This window comes from Pelodiscus sinensis, chromosome 21 (assembly GCF_049634645.1).
Source record: "Pelodiscus sinensis isolate JC-2024 chromosome 21, ASM4963464v1, whole genome shotgun sequence".
NCBI classification, from domain to species: Eukaryota; Metazoa; Chordata; order Testudines; family Trionychidae; genus Pelodiscus; species Pelodiscus sinensis.
The window spans coordinates 1067845-1085169 of record NC_134731.1 but is presented as its reverse complement, the minus strand read 5'-3'; the positions used below and the strand labels follow the sequence as shown (position 1 = coordinate 1085169).

Here is a 17325-nt window from a genome sequence, read left to right as displayed (position 1 = left end):
TAGTTTCAAAACAGAGAAGCCTGATACGGAATTCTCCTCAATTACCCGTGAGGAAATAACGGATCCAAGGCACACCGGTATTCTCCTGACTAGAGTTCTACTAGAAAGAAAAAGAACCAAGCACTCTGACCACATCTGTTCCGCAAACATTGACTATTATGAAAGCATTTATCCTTGAAAGTCCAAAGACAAAATCTATGGCTTTCAGATCACTGAGATCAGCATGAGGATTAATAAATAAAGTACAACTGGCAATTCAGTCCTGCTGAGACATTCCCAAGAGGTCCCTCCCCCACAGCTCTGTGTTTACAGCTGTTTGTCTCCTCCTGTTCAGATCTATACATGAAACTTAAAATGAAACAAACCAGAAGCTGAAACAATGCACAGACAGCAAAGCTGAGTCTCCCCGGCTATTTTGGGTAATGTCTTTGTTTTTGTGGCACTGAGCTCATTTTAGGCCTAGTTAAGAATTGTTTACATTCAGAGGCCTCCCTCTGCAGCACTCAGATTAACACAAAAGAACATGCAAAAACCACATAAGACAAATCAAGCCAAACCCAGCTCAGTGCCAGAAATGCTCTTGGACTTGGCTTCTTGAACTATAACCTGTTTCTACAGTTTCTAACGCAAACCTCGTGTTAATCAGGGAATCAGATGAACTGTTTTCTGAGACACTCTTCACTCCCTTAGCAAAGAGGACTGTCTCATCTTGTTTGTCACCTGCTGGGTGCCCAGGGCTAGTCCTGCCCGCCCACACAGGACTGCCCCCTGGCCAAGTGTGATGGTGTCATGGCTGAGACATTTGTTGACAGTGTATGGTTGAAAGCTGTAATTAAGGGAAATGACATTACAATTTCCCCATTGACTAGAAGTTAATGATTTGGAGAAACTTTGGTTGCAGCACTGTTCCACATGGACTCTTCATGCAAGCCAGGAAAAGCACCAGATTTTCATTTAGCACTAAAATCACAAACCCGGCCATACGCAGACCACAGCGACTAGACTTGCTCTAAGGTTCCCTCACACTGGCAGATCAGAGAAGTTTCTTGGTGTATTGGAAACCTGCACATAAAAGGTCTGTGACGGGGCAGCACCTGCGCCCCACACGAACCCGGCGCCGTCCCCGGCATGCTGGGGAGAAGCAGTGGCCCCGCGCCAGTTTCTGCCCTGCGTGGCTTGCTCCGCCGCGGGCAGGGCAGATCCCGGGAGTGGGCTGGCCACGTCTGGGTGGGCAGCCCCGGCCCTGGCAAGGCGGGGAGGACGGGGAGCTGGCAAACCGCCGCGGGACGCTTAAAAGAAGCACCGCCGCCAGCCAAGAGAGGAGCAGAACAACACCGGGAGGCCGGACAGAGGCATCTTGGGCCTCTCCTGCGGGGACCCATGGACCAGGTCGTCACGGCAACTCGGCGAGGGAGGTAGGAAGCGACCCAGGGCAGGGTACTGGAACCCAGGGGGTTGGTGTGTTGCGGGGGTTCCCTCCCCCACCAACTGGGACTGGGGCAGAGAGCCCCAGACCTCAGGGCCCTGGTCGGGGCTCGGAGTGAGGGCGGGCCCGAGCCCCCCTACCTCTCCTCGCGAACTCGAATGCCACTAAGACTTGGAAAGCTCAGATGGACTGACCCTGCCGGACACGAGGCAGGGAAGAGGGGAGAATAGGGAGCACGAGTGACGGGGACCTTGGGGCGTAAGGCGGGGCGGGGCCTGCACGCCCCTGGGGGGGTGTTGACGCCACGCCCCTCAACAAGGTCCAAGGTATTGTATAATGTAGTTTAATGCATTGAAGTGCAGCTGTAGAAATTATGTTTAGATCCTTCCAAGCGAGTCAAATTTGATAAACTTGCACAAACCCAGATATTCTCTATAGCTAAGATGCTAAAATTAATTCCACTGAGGCTCCTTTTGATAGTTCACGTCATCTACATGCAGCATGCTGGATAACAGAAATCCTTTCGAGGGAAAATCTCCCTGCTCTTAGGGATGCCATGTGTCATGATTATGAGGGTTAGCCAGCAGCCTGGGAATTAAGGGGTTAACTACACCTAGCCAGGCGGAGTGGCCAATAGGAATGTAAGTAGGACTTTCAAACTGGGACAAAGGAATTTGGGGTTTTTTTCTCTCCTTTCGTCTCTCTGAGTGAGTCCTCTGCAGCTACAGGGAGGGACAAGCATGTCTCTCTCTCTCCAAGGTACAATTCTTCACTTTCTGTAAGTAGGGTAAAGTTTAGGTAGTTTTAAGGGTTGGGTATAGGATCTGAGATCCAGCACTGCTTAAGAGATGTTTGGCTTTTCTTTTTAACTAACTTCTAGCCCACGGTGTAACTCCTCCATGAGTATATTTTGTTACCTTTCCATCTGATCCTTATGCTTGCAACATGGATTTTTGTTGTAATAATAAAAGTTTTCTCTTTTCTTTTTATTAACCTGGCACTGGTTACTTGTGTGTCCTGATTTTTATAATAGGGGTGAGATTTCCCAAATGACCTTTCCCCTAATCTCGTTATTAATATTTGGGTGGTGGCAGCAGGTTTTATTCCCAAAATCTAGGTTTTTAAGATTTTGGGGGAAGTTTTATACCAAAGCCTGGTAGATAAGGCTTTGGGGTACACTTGCTGGCCCCCACTTTTGCATTTATCATGCCAGAGTGGGAAAGGAGCCATGACACCATGTAGAAAGCTCCAACTTCTGAGAAGGATGCTACCTGTGTGGGGAACGTTCTGGGAGAGCAATGACCTCTAAGCTATGAAGAGCTATTTTAGATTACAGCTAAGAAATCGATGCAGAACGAGTCACCGTCACCCTGTTCTGTTTAGCAGACACTTTAGTCCATGTGTTCTCTGCACTGTTCCTGACAGCTCACTGGCAGGCATCAGCTGAATCCATCACTGCATTAACACAAAGATTTGTGCCCAGTGCCCAGCCTGTATGACAGGGAACTATGGTGGGAGCCAAGATGCCCTGTGTTCTCCCCAGTGCCGATGGCGGAGACACACAGAACCCTCGACTTCATGCACACACAGCCTGCGTGACTGAGGCCCACAGTGGCAACAGTGCCTCAGGGAATGGAGCATTTCGTACTGCACAGCCAGCATGAGGTCTGCACTGGCAGATCTTGGTGGAAACAGACAGCTGCCTTCCCACATCTTAGCACAAGGGCAGAGCTGCATCTGGAGGCTGAAACGCAGCACTCAGCCAGACAACACTGGCAAGATAGGGAACTCCAGGAAGTGAGGGGGACCCTTTCCGGGGTCCCAGAGGCATTCATAGCGCACCATAGAAGGCTGCTCTCGGGAACCCGCTTCCCAATGCCTGGAGCTTTGGGGTCCAGCCCCCATCATGTGCTCCAACTGGGGGGTTATCAGGAGTCCAGTCCCCGCTCCTTTGTGACACCACAGTCTGTGCTCAGCAACAGGAACTGGTTGCAGGGCGATCTTTCTGTCCCACCTCCCCCAGGAACTTCTACTGTGAGGACTTTCAGCTGGCCTGGTCAGTGCTGCTGAGTCAGCAAGGGAAAGAGACAAACGCCGACCCAGATGTCTTCAGATGCTTCACCTGCTGGCAGCAGCCACTACCTAGGAGCCACCAAGTCATACAAGTCTCTAGCAGACAAGGCCATGAAGGCTGAGAAAGAGGGTACCACGACCAGAAGGCTTCTGCAGGGAGGATCCTACTGAGTTCCCAGGACAGAGCAATGCCAGGCAAAGACCCAGGCAGCTGGAGGCCCTTTGTCTGGTGGGAGGGGCGGGAGGGAGTGGGACTGGCCTCATGAGCACTGTGACGCCACAAGGTTAGCTTTATGGGGTTAGTTTAAAACTCTGTAAATTCGTGGCTGTTCTCACCTCCTTCCCCCACGTCCCTAGTGCAAGTCAGTCTTGCAGTTTGGGGAGGCCCAGGAATGGTGAGCCAAGCTACTGCTCCCTCCCCACACAAGCATATCAATGGCAGGGGCGAGCAGTGTCACTTCCTCCTGCAAGGCAGGGAAACAGGGCTGGCCAGGAGCTGCCGAGTGCATATGTATGCAAGCCCCAAGCAGACACTTGGTGCACAAATCTGCGCTGCTCAGGTGTTGCCTGCTGAAGAGCTGCGAGTGGGACACTGATCCCTCCTGTTTCCTGAGCACTGTACCTGTGGCGACCAAATTCCCAGCAGAGACACAACTGGGTCGGTGGGGAAATGTCTCCATCACGCAGGGAGGTGGAGTTCCCACAGCAAGGCTACGGCTACACTAGGACTTTTGCTGCAAGAGGCAATGCAAATGAAGCGCGGATTAGCATCTTCCCACACTTCATTTGCATACTCTTTCGTTCTGTTTTTGCACAAAAACAGGCCGTGTGGACATGGCCGTTTTGCACAAAAAACCCTTTTTCCGCAAGATCCTCATGCCTCTCCGGGACAGGGTCAGCCACAGAGGAGGGAAGTCGGGTGGCTAAGCGATGCGCTGACAGAACGAGGAAGGCCAAGCTGGGGGAGGCCTATGTGGGCAGAAAGGGGCTGCAGGGAAGAAATGTGGCCTGGGGTTAGAAGCAAGCCCCCTACAGTTACTCCCTGGCAGTGGGGAGTTTGGGCCGCCTGCCCAGAGAGCTGGGCAAGGGAAAATGCAGCAAAGGACGGGGTAGGTCCCAGCCTGCCGATGGGGGAAGTTGCTTCAGGGCCCAGCGATAGAAAAGGCCCAGGAGCCCCAGGCTCTTGAAATGGACAGTGCGCAGCGCTAAGGGCTGGCAGGGGAGGGAACACAACGTGCTCCGGCAGAGCCACCCCACCACGCACACTGCCCAGGAGCCAGGCAAGGCTGCTGGCCCCCTGGGTGGGTCAGACTTCGGCTGCTGAGAGGCCCCTGAGCTGGGAGCCAGTGCAGAGGGAGGACCCGGGTCCTGAGCAGCCACTGGAGGAGTGGCACAGTTGCAGCAGTAAAGGGAGGACAGGCATTTCGTGAAGGAACTTTGCTCTGCCTCCCGGAAGAGCAAACACACACGGCACAAGGGGGAGCCCTGGAGGGTTGCCAAGAGGACAACGGCTGCAAGGGAAGCGCATAATCCGGGGCTGATCCCCCAGAGGGCAGGTGGAGGCACCACTGGCGGTGCATGCCCCCCAGGGACAGGCCCGTACAAGCCCCTGGCTGGAAGGAGGGAGCCTGGGAGTGTGGTTCCTGCTCAGACATCGCCTTGCCTTACTGGTCAGAGCAGCCCCCAACCAGCCACACTACCCGGGACAATCGCATCTTCTGACTGAGCGACGTGTAGTGCAGGTGCCTGACCGGACTTGCCTGCAGCCCAGCCCCTGGCTCCATGGCTCGACCAGCATGGAAGTCAGGAGGGACAAGGTGCCTCATTTGAACATGGACATGCAATGCAGAAGACACACCAATTTAATGGCAATGTAGACAGTCACCCAGCGCATGCGGCATTCCGGCTTCCCTCTCATACCAGACACGTTGCAGACCTAGCCCTCTTGGATTGCCGGTGGCCTGGTGCAAGGGGCACAACTCCCTCTGGCCACAGCTCCCTCGTGAAACTGTCCCCGTCCTGAAAGAGGCAGGAGTTGGGTCCTGGTGGGTGTTCAGGTGCTGGCCTCGCAGCCAGGGGAGGTGACAGGAGACCCGTGATTTGGAGACACGTTTTCATATTTCGGTTCCTCCTCAACAGCAGCCTGTTCATTTGTTTCCTGGCTTCTGGCCTCTTCAGGGCTGTCACTTTCCTTGGGGTCCCCTGTGAGCCCTTCCCCCGGGGGCGCTAGTCTTTTGCACAGAGGTGATGTGGGGGTGAGAGACTGCCTCTTCTCAGGGGCCTCGATCTGGTGTCGACCAGTGCGGAGCTCAGGTGCCTCCGAGGGCTCCGGATCTGTTGTCTTGCAGCTCTCCTTGTGTGGAGAGGCTGGCTGGGGGAGCACGTCTCTGGAGTCCCTCCCCAGGCCCAGGGCCCTGCGGGGAGGTTTCTGGATGCTCTCAGTGCTTTTCCTCACGGGGGGGTCCTCCCTGAAAGCCCTTTTTGCTCTCTGGAAGCTACCCAAACGCTTGAGTACAGCCTGCACGGGCCCCTCCCTGCTCCCATCAGCACTCTCGCTGGGCTTGGAGGCTCTCCCCGCTGTCCCCACAGTCACATAAATGGTTGTGACATTCTGCTTAACTTCCAAAGCGTTTGGATTCAAAGCTGCCTCCAGGGCCTCAACTCTCTGGGCCACATGTCTGCCACTGGACGCTGCCTTCCTGCGGCCTCCTGGGGCACCTCCGGGGGAGGGCCGGTGGCTCTCCTCAGCCTCAGAGGTGCGCTCTGGATTTTCATAAATGTCACCCGGAGACCCACCCTGCTTGGGCCCCTCCTCGGGGTCAGCCTGAGGCTGGTGAGAGGGAAGTTTGGTGACACCCCAGGGGGCTTTGGGTTTCCGAGTGGTCGTTGGTGTCTCCACCGAGTCGCTGCGACACTGAGGGCCAAACTTAGTTCCTTCTGCAAAGGACACAGAGGGTCTCTTGGCTCTGGCAATGCTGGAGGTGCGGGGGATGGTGAAAGGCTGGGAGACATCCTCCGAGTTAAATGCTGATGCGTCAGGAAATTCGGGGCACTTGGAGTTGCCTTCCTGAAGCTCAAAGCCGGCTGCTGCAGGAGCATCTAGAGAAGGAAGGAGGGAAGGGAAGGGACGCTCAGGGCTCAAGGTTAGAGCATGTTGCCTTTATCCTCTTGACCATGACTGGCGGTTTCTGGGGACTAGAGTATCCAGAACCGGCACCACGCGGGTTGGCGCTGCCTTCTTTACCCCCAGGCAGTTCTAGAGACCGGGAGGTGGGGAAGGCGCTGAGCTGGGTGTGACAACTGATTCCACAGGGCCTTAGCCGAGGGAGCCTTGGGGCACATGCAGCTGCAATGAGCTCTGGATTTACTGGAGGGACCATGCTGTGAAATCAGTTGTTTTCTGAGGCCAGAGACATTTCCATGTCACACGAAACTGATGGGAAGGCCTGGAACAGAGCTCAGGCTCCCTGTGGCGAGAGGAAACTAAGGGACTAAACCTAATTGGTGCCTGTGTGTAACACAAGGCCCCCGCCAGGGCGCACAGGCACTGACATTCACCCTGAGCAGCAGGCCCTGTGCACGGGGGCACAGAGCAAAGGAGACAGGGAAGGGGAGGTGAGAGTGAGTCCAAAGGAGATGACAAAGCAACTGGGCAGCATTACCTTCTCTGGTGGGGACGCAATAGGCTGGGCCCTCATCATCGGTGTCGAAGGAGGAGGAGAAGGAGCTGTCTGAGGCCCAGGCAGCAGAAGGCGGTTCAATGAAGCTGGGATTGAAGGGAATCTCTGTGTCATGGTGGGATACTGGAAGAGAAGCAAGCCCATGAGGAAGAAGCAATCCAGCTCTGGGCACCACATGCTGGTCTGCTGTGTTCTAGTCTGTACTAGGGATGTAAAACCCCGGTTAATCACTTAACAGATTGGGCTGACCCACCATTTAATTTGTTAACCAATTAAGCAGGATCCAGGCCAGCTGGAGCAGCCCCCAGCCCCATGCTGGGGCTGCAGCTGCCACCAACTCCCAGCTACCACTGGAGCAGCCCCTATCCACGGAAAGCCTGGGCACCCTGTGGACAGAGGCTGCTCCAGTTGAGAGCAGCCCCTGTCCACCATGGGCCCCGTGAGGCTGGAGCAGCCTCCTGCCCACAGCAGGTGGGAGCTGCTCCAGTCCCCACCGGTTACCAATTAACCAGGTGAGCGGTTAACCTTTCACATCCCTAGTCTGTCCTGTACCACAGAGGTGTAGCGAGGATGTTACGTGCCTGGGGACAAAGGCAAAATTTGTGCTGCCCCTCCCACCGTCACTGTGCGCCATACCTGGCACACGGCTGAGCCCAACCCTGGGGGTGGGAGGAGCTTGTACCACATCTTCCTCCACCCCTTCCAGTTTGGGGCCGGGCCCCCGCACGCACTAACCCGCCAGCAGAGATGGAGGAGGGTCGGGCTGGGGGCGGAGAGGAGGCTCCAGCCGATGGTGGCGGACGGAGGAGGAGCCAGTGAGACGGGGGATGACAGGCGGAGCAGAGGGGGATTAAATTGGCCCCCTCCCCAGCGTGGCACCCGGGAGCAACTTCCCCACTCCCCCCGCCACGCCACTGCTGGCACAGTTACTCATTTGCAATGGCACTTATAGTCCGGATACAAGCAGATACAGTTCCCGCCCTAAGGAGCCCTGCAGACACAGACAAAGCAGGACCTGCTGCTCTTACCTGTGACTCGGGGAAGCTTGTAGCCCCTCAGTGAGAGGCAAGGTAACAGGGAACTCAGATTGGCCAGCACCCCCTGCACATGATGTTTCATTCTGGAGACTGCATCCCCATCAGCAGCAGCCGCCCTTGGAAAGGAAGAACAGAGGTGTCACAGAGGAGAGGCCTTTCCCATCCTGTTCTGCTGGGAAATGACACAGCAGAAGTCAGCACCTGGAGCAGCCCCATTTCTCACCAAGCCTCACAAGCTATGAGCAGCTGCAGCTTGTGTCACGGGCTGATTTATCCCGGGCCCCGAGCTGCACGAGTCGAATAAGTACAAAGCCTAATGAAGCAACATGACATTGTGAGGTAATTCCTGGTCAGGCATCAGACCCCGAGGCAGATGTTAATGACTCTGCTTGAGGATCGTTTGAATCGGACAGACAAGGCTCCTCTTGCTGCCAGAGCCTCTCAGCAGCACTGGGCCAAGGCAGGTGACGTTTTCTTTGCAGCCACATTTCTACAGCACCTGACAGTTTTTCCTAATACCTGTCTCGGGCATCCAGCTGGCTGGTTCCGCAGCAGCAGCAGCAGGTGATGCAGAGTAACAGGAGGAGCAATGGGATGAGAGTGCCGGCTATCAGGGCTCCCTGTTGCCTTGACCCTGCCCGAGAAAGAGTAGAACAAGATCTCACATGGCTGGCAAGTTCAGAGCCCTGGGAAAGTCATCCTGGTGGAAGGCTCTCTGATCAGGGACCTGCGTCAGGGGTCTCAGAATGTCCTGAACAGCTCCAGCCCTGTCCAAATCGTCCCATTCATACAGCTGCACCTCATCCGGCCAGGGAGGGACCAGCGCCCCGCACATCTTTTGGTATCTGCAGAGAGAGTCTCTGCAGGAGCCCAGAGCTCTCCTCCTCCAGGAAGAGGCAGGAGCCCAGGGCAGGCTGAGATGTGCTCAGCGTGGTTTGTTCCCATGTGCAGTTTCAGCACCACTTTACAGGAAAGCGTATTTCCCCCAGGCACAGCCCGGTTGGCAAAGCCATGAGCAAGAAGGGGGGCTGGTCTCGCCACTCCCAGCCAGGAATGTACGAAGACATTGGCTGGCTAGCACACTACTCTCCCCATCTTAATGACTTAACTTAGAGAAGGTGCAAATTGTTCTTATCAGCTTCTTGTAACTTCAACACTCAAATGCGCTTTTTTCCCCTCTTCTCCCTTCCTCCCCCCCCACTTATTTATTCTTGAATCTGGACTTTTAATGCTCCACTCATCTGAAGAAGGGGGCTGTGCCCATGAAAGCTCAAGGTACCATCTCCATGTTTTGTTAATCTTTAAGATGCTACTAGTCTATTTGCTGTTTTTGAAGTTTTTCCGGTTACAGACTAACTCGGCTCCCTCTGAAGCTTCAGGAACGTATCTGTACGTTACAGTCCAGTGGACTCAACTCCAGACACATCTTCTGCGCTAAAGAATCTTTTACTGCTGATGGCACATTCAGAGGCAGCGCTGGGTGGGACCTGCAGCAGGGAGTTGCCCTGGGTCCTGCCCCTGGGGCACTGAGGGGAGACTGCCTCAGGTCCTGCGCCCCCCTAAGGATGGCCCTGTCGACAGAAGCAGAGGAGAAGAGGGAAGGGAGTTTCTTGGGGGCTTGAGCTGCATGACCCTGTGCAGAGCATCTCTGCTGGGAACCAGCCTGCGCTCTGGAGCACTGAGGGCACCTCGGCTTTGGTGTCTTGCAGGGTTTCTGCTTGGCGAGAAGGGCCCAGGTCTGTTCCAGACAGGAGATGCTGGCTAAGAGGGAGGGAATGAAAAGGAACAATGCAGGGGGATCACTTACTGAGCACACAGTCCCCGGAGTGCGGGTGGCAGAGACCCCCTGCACAGCGGCAGGTAGAAGAACAGTTCGCTCCAAAAAACCCCTCTGGGCAGGTCTCATTGCAGCTGCGGGGGGAGACAGAGAGAAATGGAAAATGCTTGTTTGGAAAGATCCTGCCTCTGCCCACTGCAGCACCCCTCGCTTTTACCTGGTGCCCCAATAGCCAGCCTGGCAGACACACTCCCCAGACACTGGATCACAGCTCCCGTTCACACAGTCTGGGCAGGGGAACCGACAGCCATCTCCAAATGTGCCAGCAGGGCAGGGGGCTTCACAGCTGCAAAGAGAAGGGGGACTCTGGCTGGCGCCCTGGGGAAAGAGCTGGCAATGCAGGGGGCCTGCTCTGCTCTTGCATGGATACAACCCTTGTTCCTCAGGCCCCTAACTCGTGGCAAATCTCACGTGCGGAAGGGAGCGGCGACCGTGCAGCGGGGCCCAGGAGTTCTGGGTGCTGCTCCTGGCTCTGACAGAGACACTTAGCCCTCCCGTGCTTCACGTCCCCGCCTGAGAGAGGCGTGACCTCCCCAGCTCCCAGGGCTCTGAGGCTCGCTGCCTGCAGACACTCGGTGGAGGGAGCCCTGGGCGAGGCTGGTGGTGCTGTTGAGTCCCGCTGGGGATGCACTGGGCATCTCTGAGCCCAGGGCTCTTTGACCTCCGTAAGACAAACACCGATGGAGGGGGCTGCTGTTCAGTTTCACTGTTCTCTGGTGTTACAGCGGTGGGAGGGGCCAGACACCAGGATTCCCGCAGCCAGCACGGAGAGACATCCCAGCGTGCGTGAGCTCTGCACACAGCAGGCCAGAGGGGGGCTGTGCCGCTGGGGAATCCCCGCTCAGAACCCCCAGCTCAGCCGGCTGGCGCTGCCCGTCTACCCGTGGATCACCCTCCCAGCGGAGAAGCCTCCGTACTGTGAATGGAGCTTTCAGACATTCTGCGCTTTGCACTCCGGGACACCTGAGGAGAGAGGCTATTAACAGAGAATTGAGCCCTCAGGGCAAGCGTCACACCAGCGAGGAAGGGCCAGTACCTGGATCCTGTCTTGCCAGGGTCACAGCTCAAGCAAGCCCCCGTCTCTGGATTACAGGCCTCCCCTTTCCGACAGCTGGGACACACCTGTGCACAATTCTCCCCATGGGATCCAGGGGGGCACTGCTGATCACAGCGGGTGCCGTTCCAGCCAGCCTCACACGCCAGGCAGAACCCATCCATGGGAGAGCAGGGCTGGCTCCGCTTGCAGTGCCCACAGCTGCAGTCAGAGGTGTAAAGAACAGTCAGGACCGGAGCTGGGGGACAGCTGCCCCACAGCCCAGACAAAGAAACAGGCCTGAGAGCTCGGGAGAAGAGGGCTGTGCTCTCTGGCGCCTAGGGATGTAGAGAAACGAACGTGCAATTGAACGGTCGTGTAACTGCATGAAATCTTGATGGTTACATGACTATTCTATAGTCCCCAGGGCAGGGCCAGCCAGTGCGCTCCAAGCCCTACTCCTGGGGAGCGCCCTGCCACCGGTACAGACGCAGCGGCCCCTGTCCGTGGGGGGTCCGAGCTCTGCACAGATAGGGGGTGCTCCCACTGAGCAGCCTGTCTGTGGCAGGCCCAGGCTCACCGTGGACAGATGCTGCTTTGTGGGATGCGGAGTAGCCTCTGATTGCAGGGAGCTCGGGCCTGCTGCGGACAGAGGCTACTTCATGGCAGCCTCCCCTGCCCACCCTACCCCCTGCACTGCTCCCCCAATAGAGGCAGCAGTGTGGGGGTGGGGACAGGTGGCACCATGGAGCTGGTGCTGGGGAGAACCGGCTTTTAAGCCATCTCCCCCCAGCATCAGCTCCTGCCTGCCCTGCCCCCGCTGCCTCTGTGGGAGGCAGTGGGGTGGGGGGGCAGGGTCCTTGGAGCTGGTCCATGAGGGGAGCCTGCCTGAAAGCCAGCTCCCTTTGTGTACTGGTCCAGCCTACCCCCTCCGTCTCCACGCTGCTGCCCCTCTATCAGAAGCAGCAGCACGGGGGGGAGGGGAGGTGGATCCAGTTTTCATGGGGAGCCAGCTTTTAAGCCAGCTCCTCACGGGCACCGGCTCCCACTCACCCTCCCTCGCGGCCTCGACACAATTAACTGACAAGCCCAGGGTTATGGTTAATCGTGGAGTCGTCTGCACAATGACATCCCACTGCAGCCAAGACCCAACAGAGCCTGTGTCTACCGGCTCGTGGCCCTGGGAACGCAGCTCAGGTCTCTGAAAGTCCACCCAGCATGGTCGAGACATCAGGCCTGTCCCCGGCAGAGCTCCGCTGCCTGCTACAGGCCTGCCTCACAGGGGTCCCTCTGTGCAGCTGTGAGATGGTCCCTGCTGAGCCTGAGTGAGGATGGAGGCAGCTCCCCACCATGGACACATCTAGAGTTTCGCAGGCACGACGACACCCTATTGTCCCAGGAGGCCTTCCTGCGTCACGGGCTTTTGTAGCCATCCCTCTAAACCTTATCGCGTGCGACAGGGGACGAGGCCCTCAGCCTACAGGAGTCAGCCTACACCAAGCCTTTCCTGCCCCTTTCCTCAGGCCATCCTGGCCCTGAGGATCAAAGATTTTCCCCACCAGACAGGAGAGCCGCTCCCAAAAGGGTATCTCCCCATGCCCCTTCCAGAGTGCGAGTGGGGCAGCCAGGCCAGACCCCGTCGTCCTTTTCCTCTCAGCTGAACCCTGCAGCCTAACCAGTGTCAGCTGCATCCGCTCCCCGGACTCCTCCCAGTCTGGCCCCAGACGCCTGCACCCCCAGAAGGGGACAAAGGCTTCTGGGCGCTGGTGCTCCCTAGGCAGCCCCAGGCTGTGCACTCGCCATGGGCACTATCCCCAGCACGCGCGCACGAAGCGGTGTTCCTCTTACCTGTAGCTGCACTGAGAGCCGTAATAGCCAGCGGGACAGGGATCCCCACAGCTCCTGCCCTGATAGCCAGGGCTGCAGCTGCATCGCCCATCATGCGGGTTGCAGTTCCCATGCAGGCAGTCACAATGACGCTGGCACAAGGGGCCCCAAAACCCAGCCCTGCACTCACACCTGCCTGAGTCCTGGGCACAGGGGGAGTGGTGGCAGTCGCATCTGAAGCTGCATCTCCTGCCCCACCAGCCCTGGGCGCAGACACACTGCCCCGAGACAGGGTCACAGAGGGAGCCGGCCAGGTTGCACTGACACTGCTTCTTGCAGTTCGGTGCCCACCAGCCTGGCTCACAGCGGCAGGCTCCTGTGAGGGTGTTGCAGAGGCCGTGAGGTCCACACTGGCATGGGAATTGGCACAGTTCTCCCCAGCGGCTGGGATTGCAGCTGCACTGGCCGCTTACAGGGTCACACTTCCCATGGGGATAGCAGGCACAGCTCTCCCTGCAATCCGAGCCCCAGTACTGGTCGGGGCAGCCTGCAAAGGGAACAAGACAGGCAAGGAATCACAACAGGCGTCTCTGTGCCCCAGGGAGGACCATTGGGCAGCAGGCGTGCTGGGGGACACAGAAGGACACAGGCTGGAAGGCTGTGGGAGTTCCTGTGCTGCAGGGAGACTAAGGAGCAGGGACCCCCAGCAGGGAAACACCAGAGCAGCATGCGCCCAAACACTGCCCCTGCTCTGCTGCAGTATGTGGATGCAGCTGCTTGTGCTCATGGACGGGCCAGGGGCCAGCGCTTCATTGCACCATGAGCCGTCATGCTGGGCCCTGTGGCCTGCGCTCACCTCCTGGGCCCAGCCAGCGTCCTGGTGGGTGCGGCGAGCGCTGTGGCGCAGACAGAGCCTCTGAGCACATGGGGGATTCTCTGTATGTCATGGGGGGTCTGCCCGGCCTCCCTTGCCAGCCCCACCACCCATGTACTCACGGGAGCTGCAATGGGCTCCAAAGAATCCAGGTTTGCAGCGGCAGATCCCAGGTCTCACACACACCTCGTCCACCTTGCAAGCATCCTCCCCTTCACACAGCGCTGTCAACAAGACAAGCTCATCAGCAGCCAGGCTCGCCCGGCACCAGGCCATGGGCAGGCACATGGCCAGGGCCAGGAAGTGCAGCTTCTCCAGAGCTGCCGGGGCCAAGACCCGCTGGCCTCCAGCTCCTTGTCCCTGCGGCTCTGGACCAGCAGCCTAGCCAGTCAGTGACTCCAGTTCATCGGCACCCCCCGAGAGAGTCACTCTGAGCCCTGAGGTGCCTGGGGCACGTCCTCCAGCCGGCCCCAGCCTTGCTCTTCAGCCAGGAAATTGAGCCCAGGAGTAGTAGAACCTCACCAGGCCTGGCAGGGGAAGCCAGACCTAGACGTGACGGCTTCTGGGAGGCTGAGGCGAAATGGCTGCCCTGCATCCGATGGCAGAGATAGCCCAAGACACTTCAATGCTGGGCTGGTGAGCTCAGCAGCAAATCCTGAGGGGGGTGAGAGCAGCACGTCCCCCTTTCCTGTGACGACAAATGGGCACTCCCCCACCTCTCGGCACGGCTGGGGCTCCGAGCGCGCCCCTCCTGCTGCAGCCTACATTAGCCGTGCACATGGGTGCAGCTGGGTAGACGTGAAAAGGCACCAAGATGCACTTCATGAGGCACCTCCGAGCTCTGCAACCCCTGCCTGTTATGCATTTACCTCGGAAAACAGTCTGCACCTGAACCCAGCACCCCCAGTGAGGAGGGAGGAAGCAGGAGGTGGAAGTGAGGTGTAGCCTGAGAGCCACAAATAGCTCCCTCATTCCCCAGCTGTAGACAGCTCAGCGCAGCCCAGGCACTGCTGTAGTATTATACACACGACTTAAGCCTCCCTTGCCTCCATTTTCCCCAAATGTCTCTGGACTCTGAGCACCAAAGACCTGAGTCAGGAACTGCAAACACCGTACAGCCTGAGTCAGGAAATACACACACCGTACAGCCTGAGACAGGAAATACACACACCGTACAGCCTGAGTCAGGAAATACACACAACGTACAGCCTGAGTCAGGAACTGCAAACACCGTACAGCCTGAGTCAGGAACTGCAAACACCATACAGCCGGAAGCAGGAAATACACACAGCATACAGCCTGAGTCAGGAACTGCAAACACCGTACAGCCTGAGTCAGGAAATGCAAACACCGTACAGCCGGAAGCAGGAAATACACACCATACAAACTGAGACAGGATGCTCACATGGACAAAGGCATGAGATATACAGCCACTGATGACTCACCAGCTGTGCACTCCCTGCCTTCCTGTTTCCAGCCAGGGCAGCATGCCAGGTCTGCAGAGAGGCTGGGGAGGGGAGAGGTCCGTTAGTCTTGGAGCAGGGTGCTATGCAGCAAGGGCTCATTCAAAAGGCCATATAACGGGGTGGAGAGAATGCTCCTATGTTTGCATTAAGGCTCATATAAACTAGGGGGAACTAAGCATCAGCCAGAAACTGCTCTCCCAAGGATAAACCTGGACCATGCCTTGGGCGGCGGCGCCCTGGGCAGGACACCAGTGCAATGGGAGGAAATCATGGGATGGTGTAGGACTAAGGCTGGCCTGGCTGGTTCTGCCAGCGCTGTCTCCCTGCGCTCAGCGTTTGCAGCTTTTTGTTTCTGCAGGAATCGTATGCAAGTCTTCAGATGCTTCACCTGCTGGCAGCAGCCACTACCTAGGAGCCACCAAGTCATACAAGTCTCTAGCAGACAAGGCCATGAAGGCTGAGAAAGAGGGTACCACGACCAGGAGGCTTCTGCAGGGAGGATCCTACTGAGCTCCCAGGACAGAGCAATGCCAGGCAAAGACCCAGGCAGCCGGAGGCCCTTTGTCTGGTGGGAGGGGCGGGAGGGAGTGGGACTGGCCTCATGAGCACTGTGACGCCACAAGGTTAGCTTTATGGGGTTAGTTTAAAACTCTGTAAATTCGTGGCTGTTCTTGGCCTCCTTCCCCCATGTCCCTTGTGCTTCCTGGGCTTTAATTGCCATGCAAGCGAACTCCTGGGGACAGGGCCTGTCTGACTCGGGGCAGCTCTGAGCACACAGCAGACTAAGAACTAACCTGCCCATACCTTCAGCTCCCTCTGTGCTGTTAAACAAGCCCGCACACTGCGTCATCCCTCCCACACACCAACAGGTCTGTACTATGTTGTGAACTACACGCTGCTCTGGCCACGTGATCGCGCTTCACACACACAGAGCCACCCGTGTTATTAAACCAGCCTCTGCCTACGCAATTCCCCCCACAGCCGTGCCTGTGTTATTAAACCAACTCGTCTCTGCTTGTGGGATCCCCCTGTCACACGCACACAGAGCTGCCCTGTGTCACCACACACCCCTCTGGGCCGTCCCCTCTCCACACACACGTCTCTGTGCTGCGGAAGAAGAACATTTCCCTCGTGCGGTGACACTCGCTCGCAGAGATCCCTGTGCTGCCACGCACGGCTCCCTTTCAGCTCAGCGGCCTGACCCTGCAGAGTACGGCAGCAAATTCCTCTCGCCCTGCTGTGGGAGGGGAGCTCTGAGATGGGAATGGAGCCCAAGGGAAAGTGGGCACTTACCTGGTAACCTTGCACACGTTCCTCCCACTAGGGTCCAGCTCCTGAGCACAACTCCCAATCCATGGCCAAAACCGGAGACCAAAGAGTAACAGCAGCAGCTGCACCATCCCAGTCTGGAGACGGGGAGCTGCTGGCCCCCGGGGGCTTCCAAGCCAAGGCATGGGCTGTATGCAGGCGTACTGTCTGCCGGTTGGTTCTGTCTGTCCGTCTTCCTCTCCGCTTCTGCCTCACCCTCTCTTTGGCCTCGTTTCCTCCTTGCTTTTTCCTAAGGAAATGCAGGAGGAGGCGAAAAAATCCCTCACATCCAAGGCGCGAGCATGGCTGGAAAGGAAGTGGGGGAGGGCAAACGCTATACTCCACGGCTCACTGCAGCAGTAGCCACAAGGGAGCCCCTAGACCCAGCATCATGGCCAGGAAAGTTACCTGCTGCTAGAGCAATCAGAGAGACAAAGCCAAGCTCCCCGCCCCCTACCTCTTGGTATCTCCATCCCCACCCCAAACTCAGCTCAGCCTGCCCCCAACCACTTCACTGAGCACCATGTCCTCTGTCCCCTCTCCTGGCATCTCCCCACCCCCGCCAGGCCATGGCAGACCCCATCTCCCTTGCTTCACGCCCCTCCCCATGCCCACCTCTGCCTGGCGCTGAGGCTGGAGCAGTGCTGCCAGGCGCCGGTGATGGCGGGCTCTGGTGGGGACTGCACGCTTTGGCAAGACAAAGAGCTGCCCGAGCAGAGCACGCCCCCGTTCTGCCCTTTTAACGCGGCAGGAGCCAGCCTGCG

At 57.4% G+C, this 17325-nt stretch overlaps 1 protein-coding gene across 3 annotated transcripts; it reads right to left on the bottom strand.

Annotated features, from left to right (window-relative positions):
* Positions 1–5343: 5343 nt before the first annotated feature.
* Positions 5344–17324, bottom strand: SCARF1 (scavenger receptor class F member 1). Of its 3 annotated transcripts, none has more exons than XM_014575487.2 (12): positions 17177–17324; positions 16547–16811; positions 15233–15294; positions 13910–14011; positions 12935–13460; positions 11090–11308; positions 10211–10339; positions 10024–10127; positions 8736–8850; positions 8208–8332; positions 7162–7302; positions 5344–6598 (listed from the first exon to the last, which is right to left on the bottom strand). In XM_014575487.2, exons 2-12 carry the CDS (start codon positions 16705–16707, stop codon positions 5553–5555), a joined length of 2730 nt encoding a protein of 909 aa, XP_014430973.2. In that variant the 5' UTR covers positions 16708–16811; positions 17177–17324; the 3' UTR covers positions 5344–5552. The 3 variants fall into 3 exon arrangements, with proteins under 3 accessions (XP_014430973.2, XP_075760598.1, XP_075760599.1); XM_075904483.1 differs by having other exon boundaries at positions 16547–16867; positions 17177–17313; XM_075904484.1 differs by lacking the exon at positions 10211–10339 and having other exon boundaries at positions 16547–16867; positions 17177–17315.
* Between the last annotated feature and the right edge of the window lies 1 nt (position 17325).

Coding starts and splice junctions, on each gene's coding strand:
- SCARF1 (XM_014575487.2), bottom strand. CDS start 16,707: ATGCCTTGGCTTGGAAGCCCCCGGGGGCCAGCAGCTCCCCGTCTCCAG. Junction 15,295..16,546: donor AACGTGTGCAAGGTTACCAG/GTAAGTGCCCAC, acceptor TCCCCTCCCCAG/CCTCTCTGCAGACCTGGCAT. Junction 14,012..15,232: donor AGGCAGGGAGTGCACAGCTG/GTGAGTCATCAG, acceptor TCTTGTTGACAG/CGCTGTGTGAAGGGGAGGAT.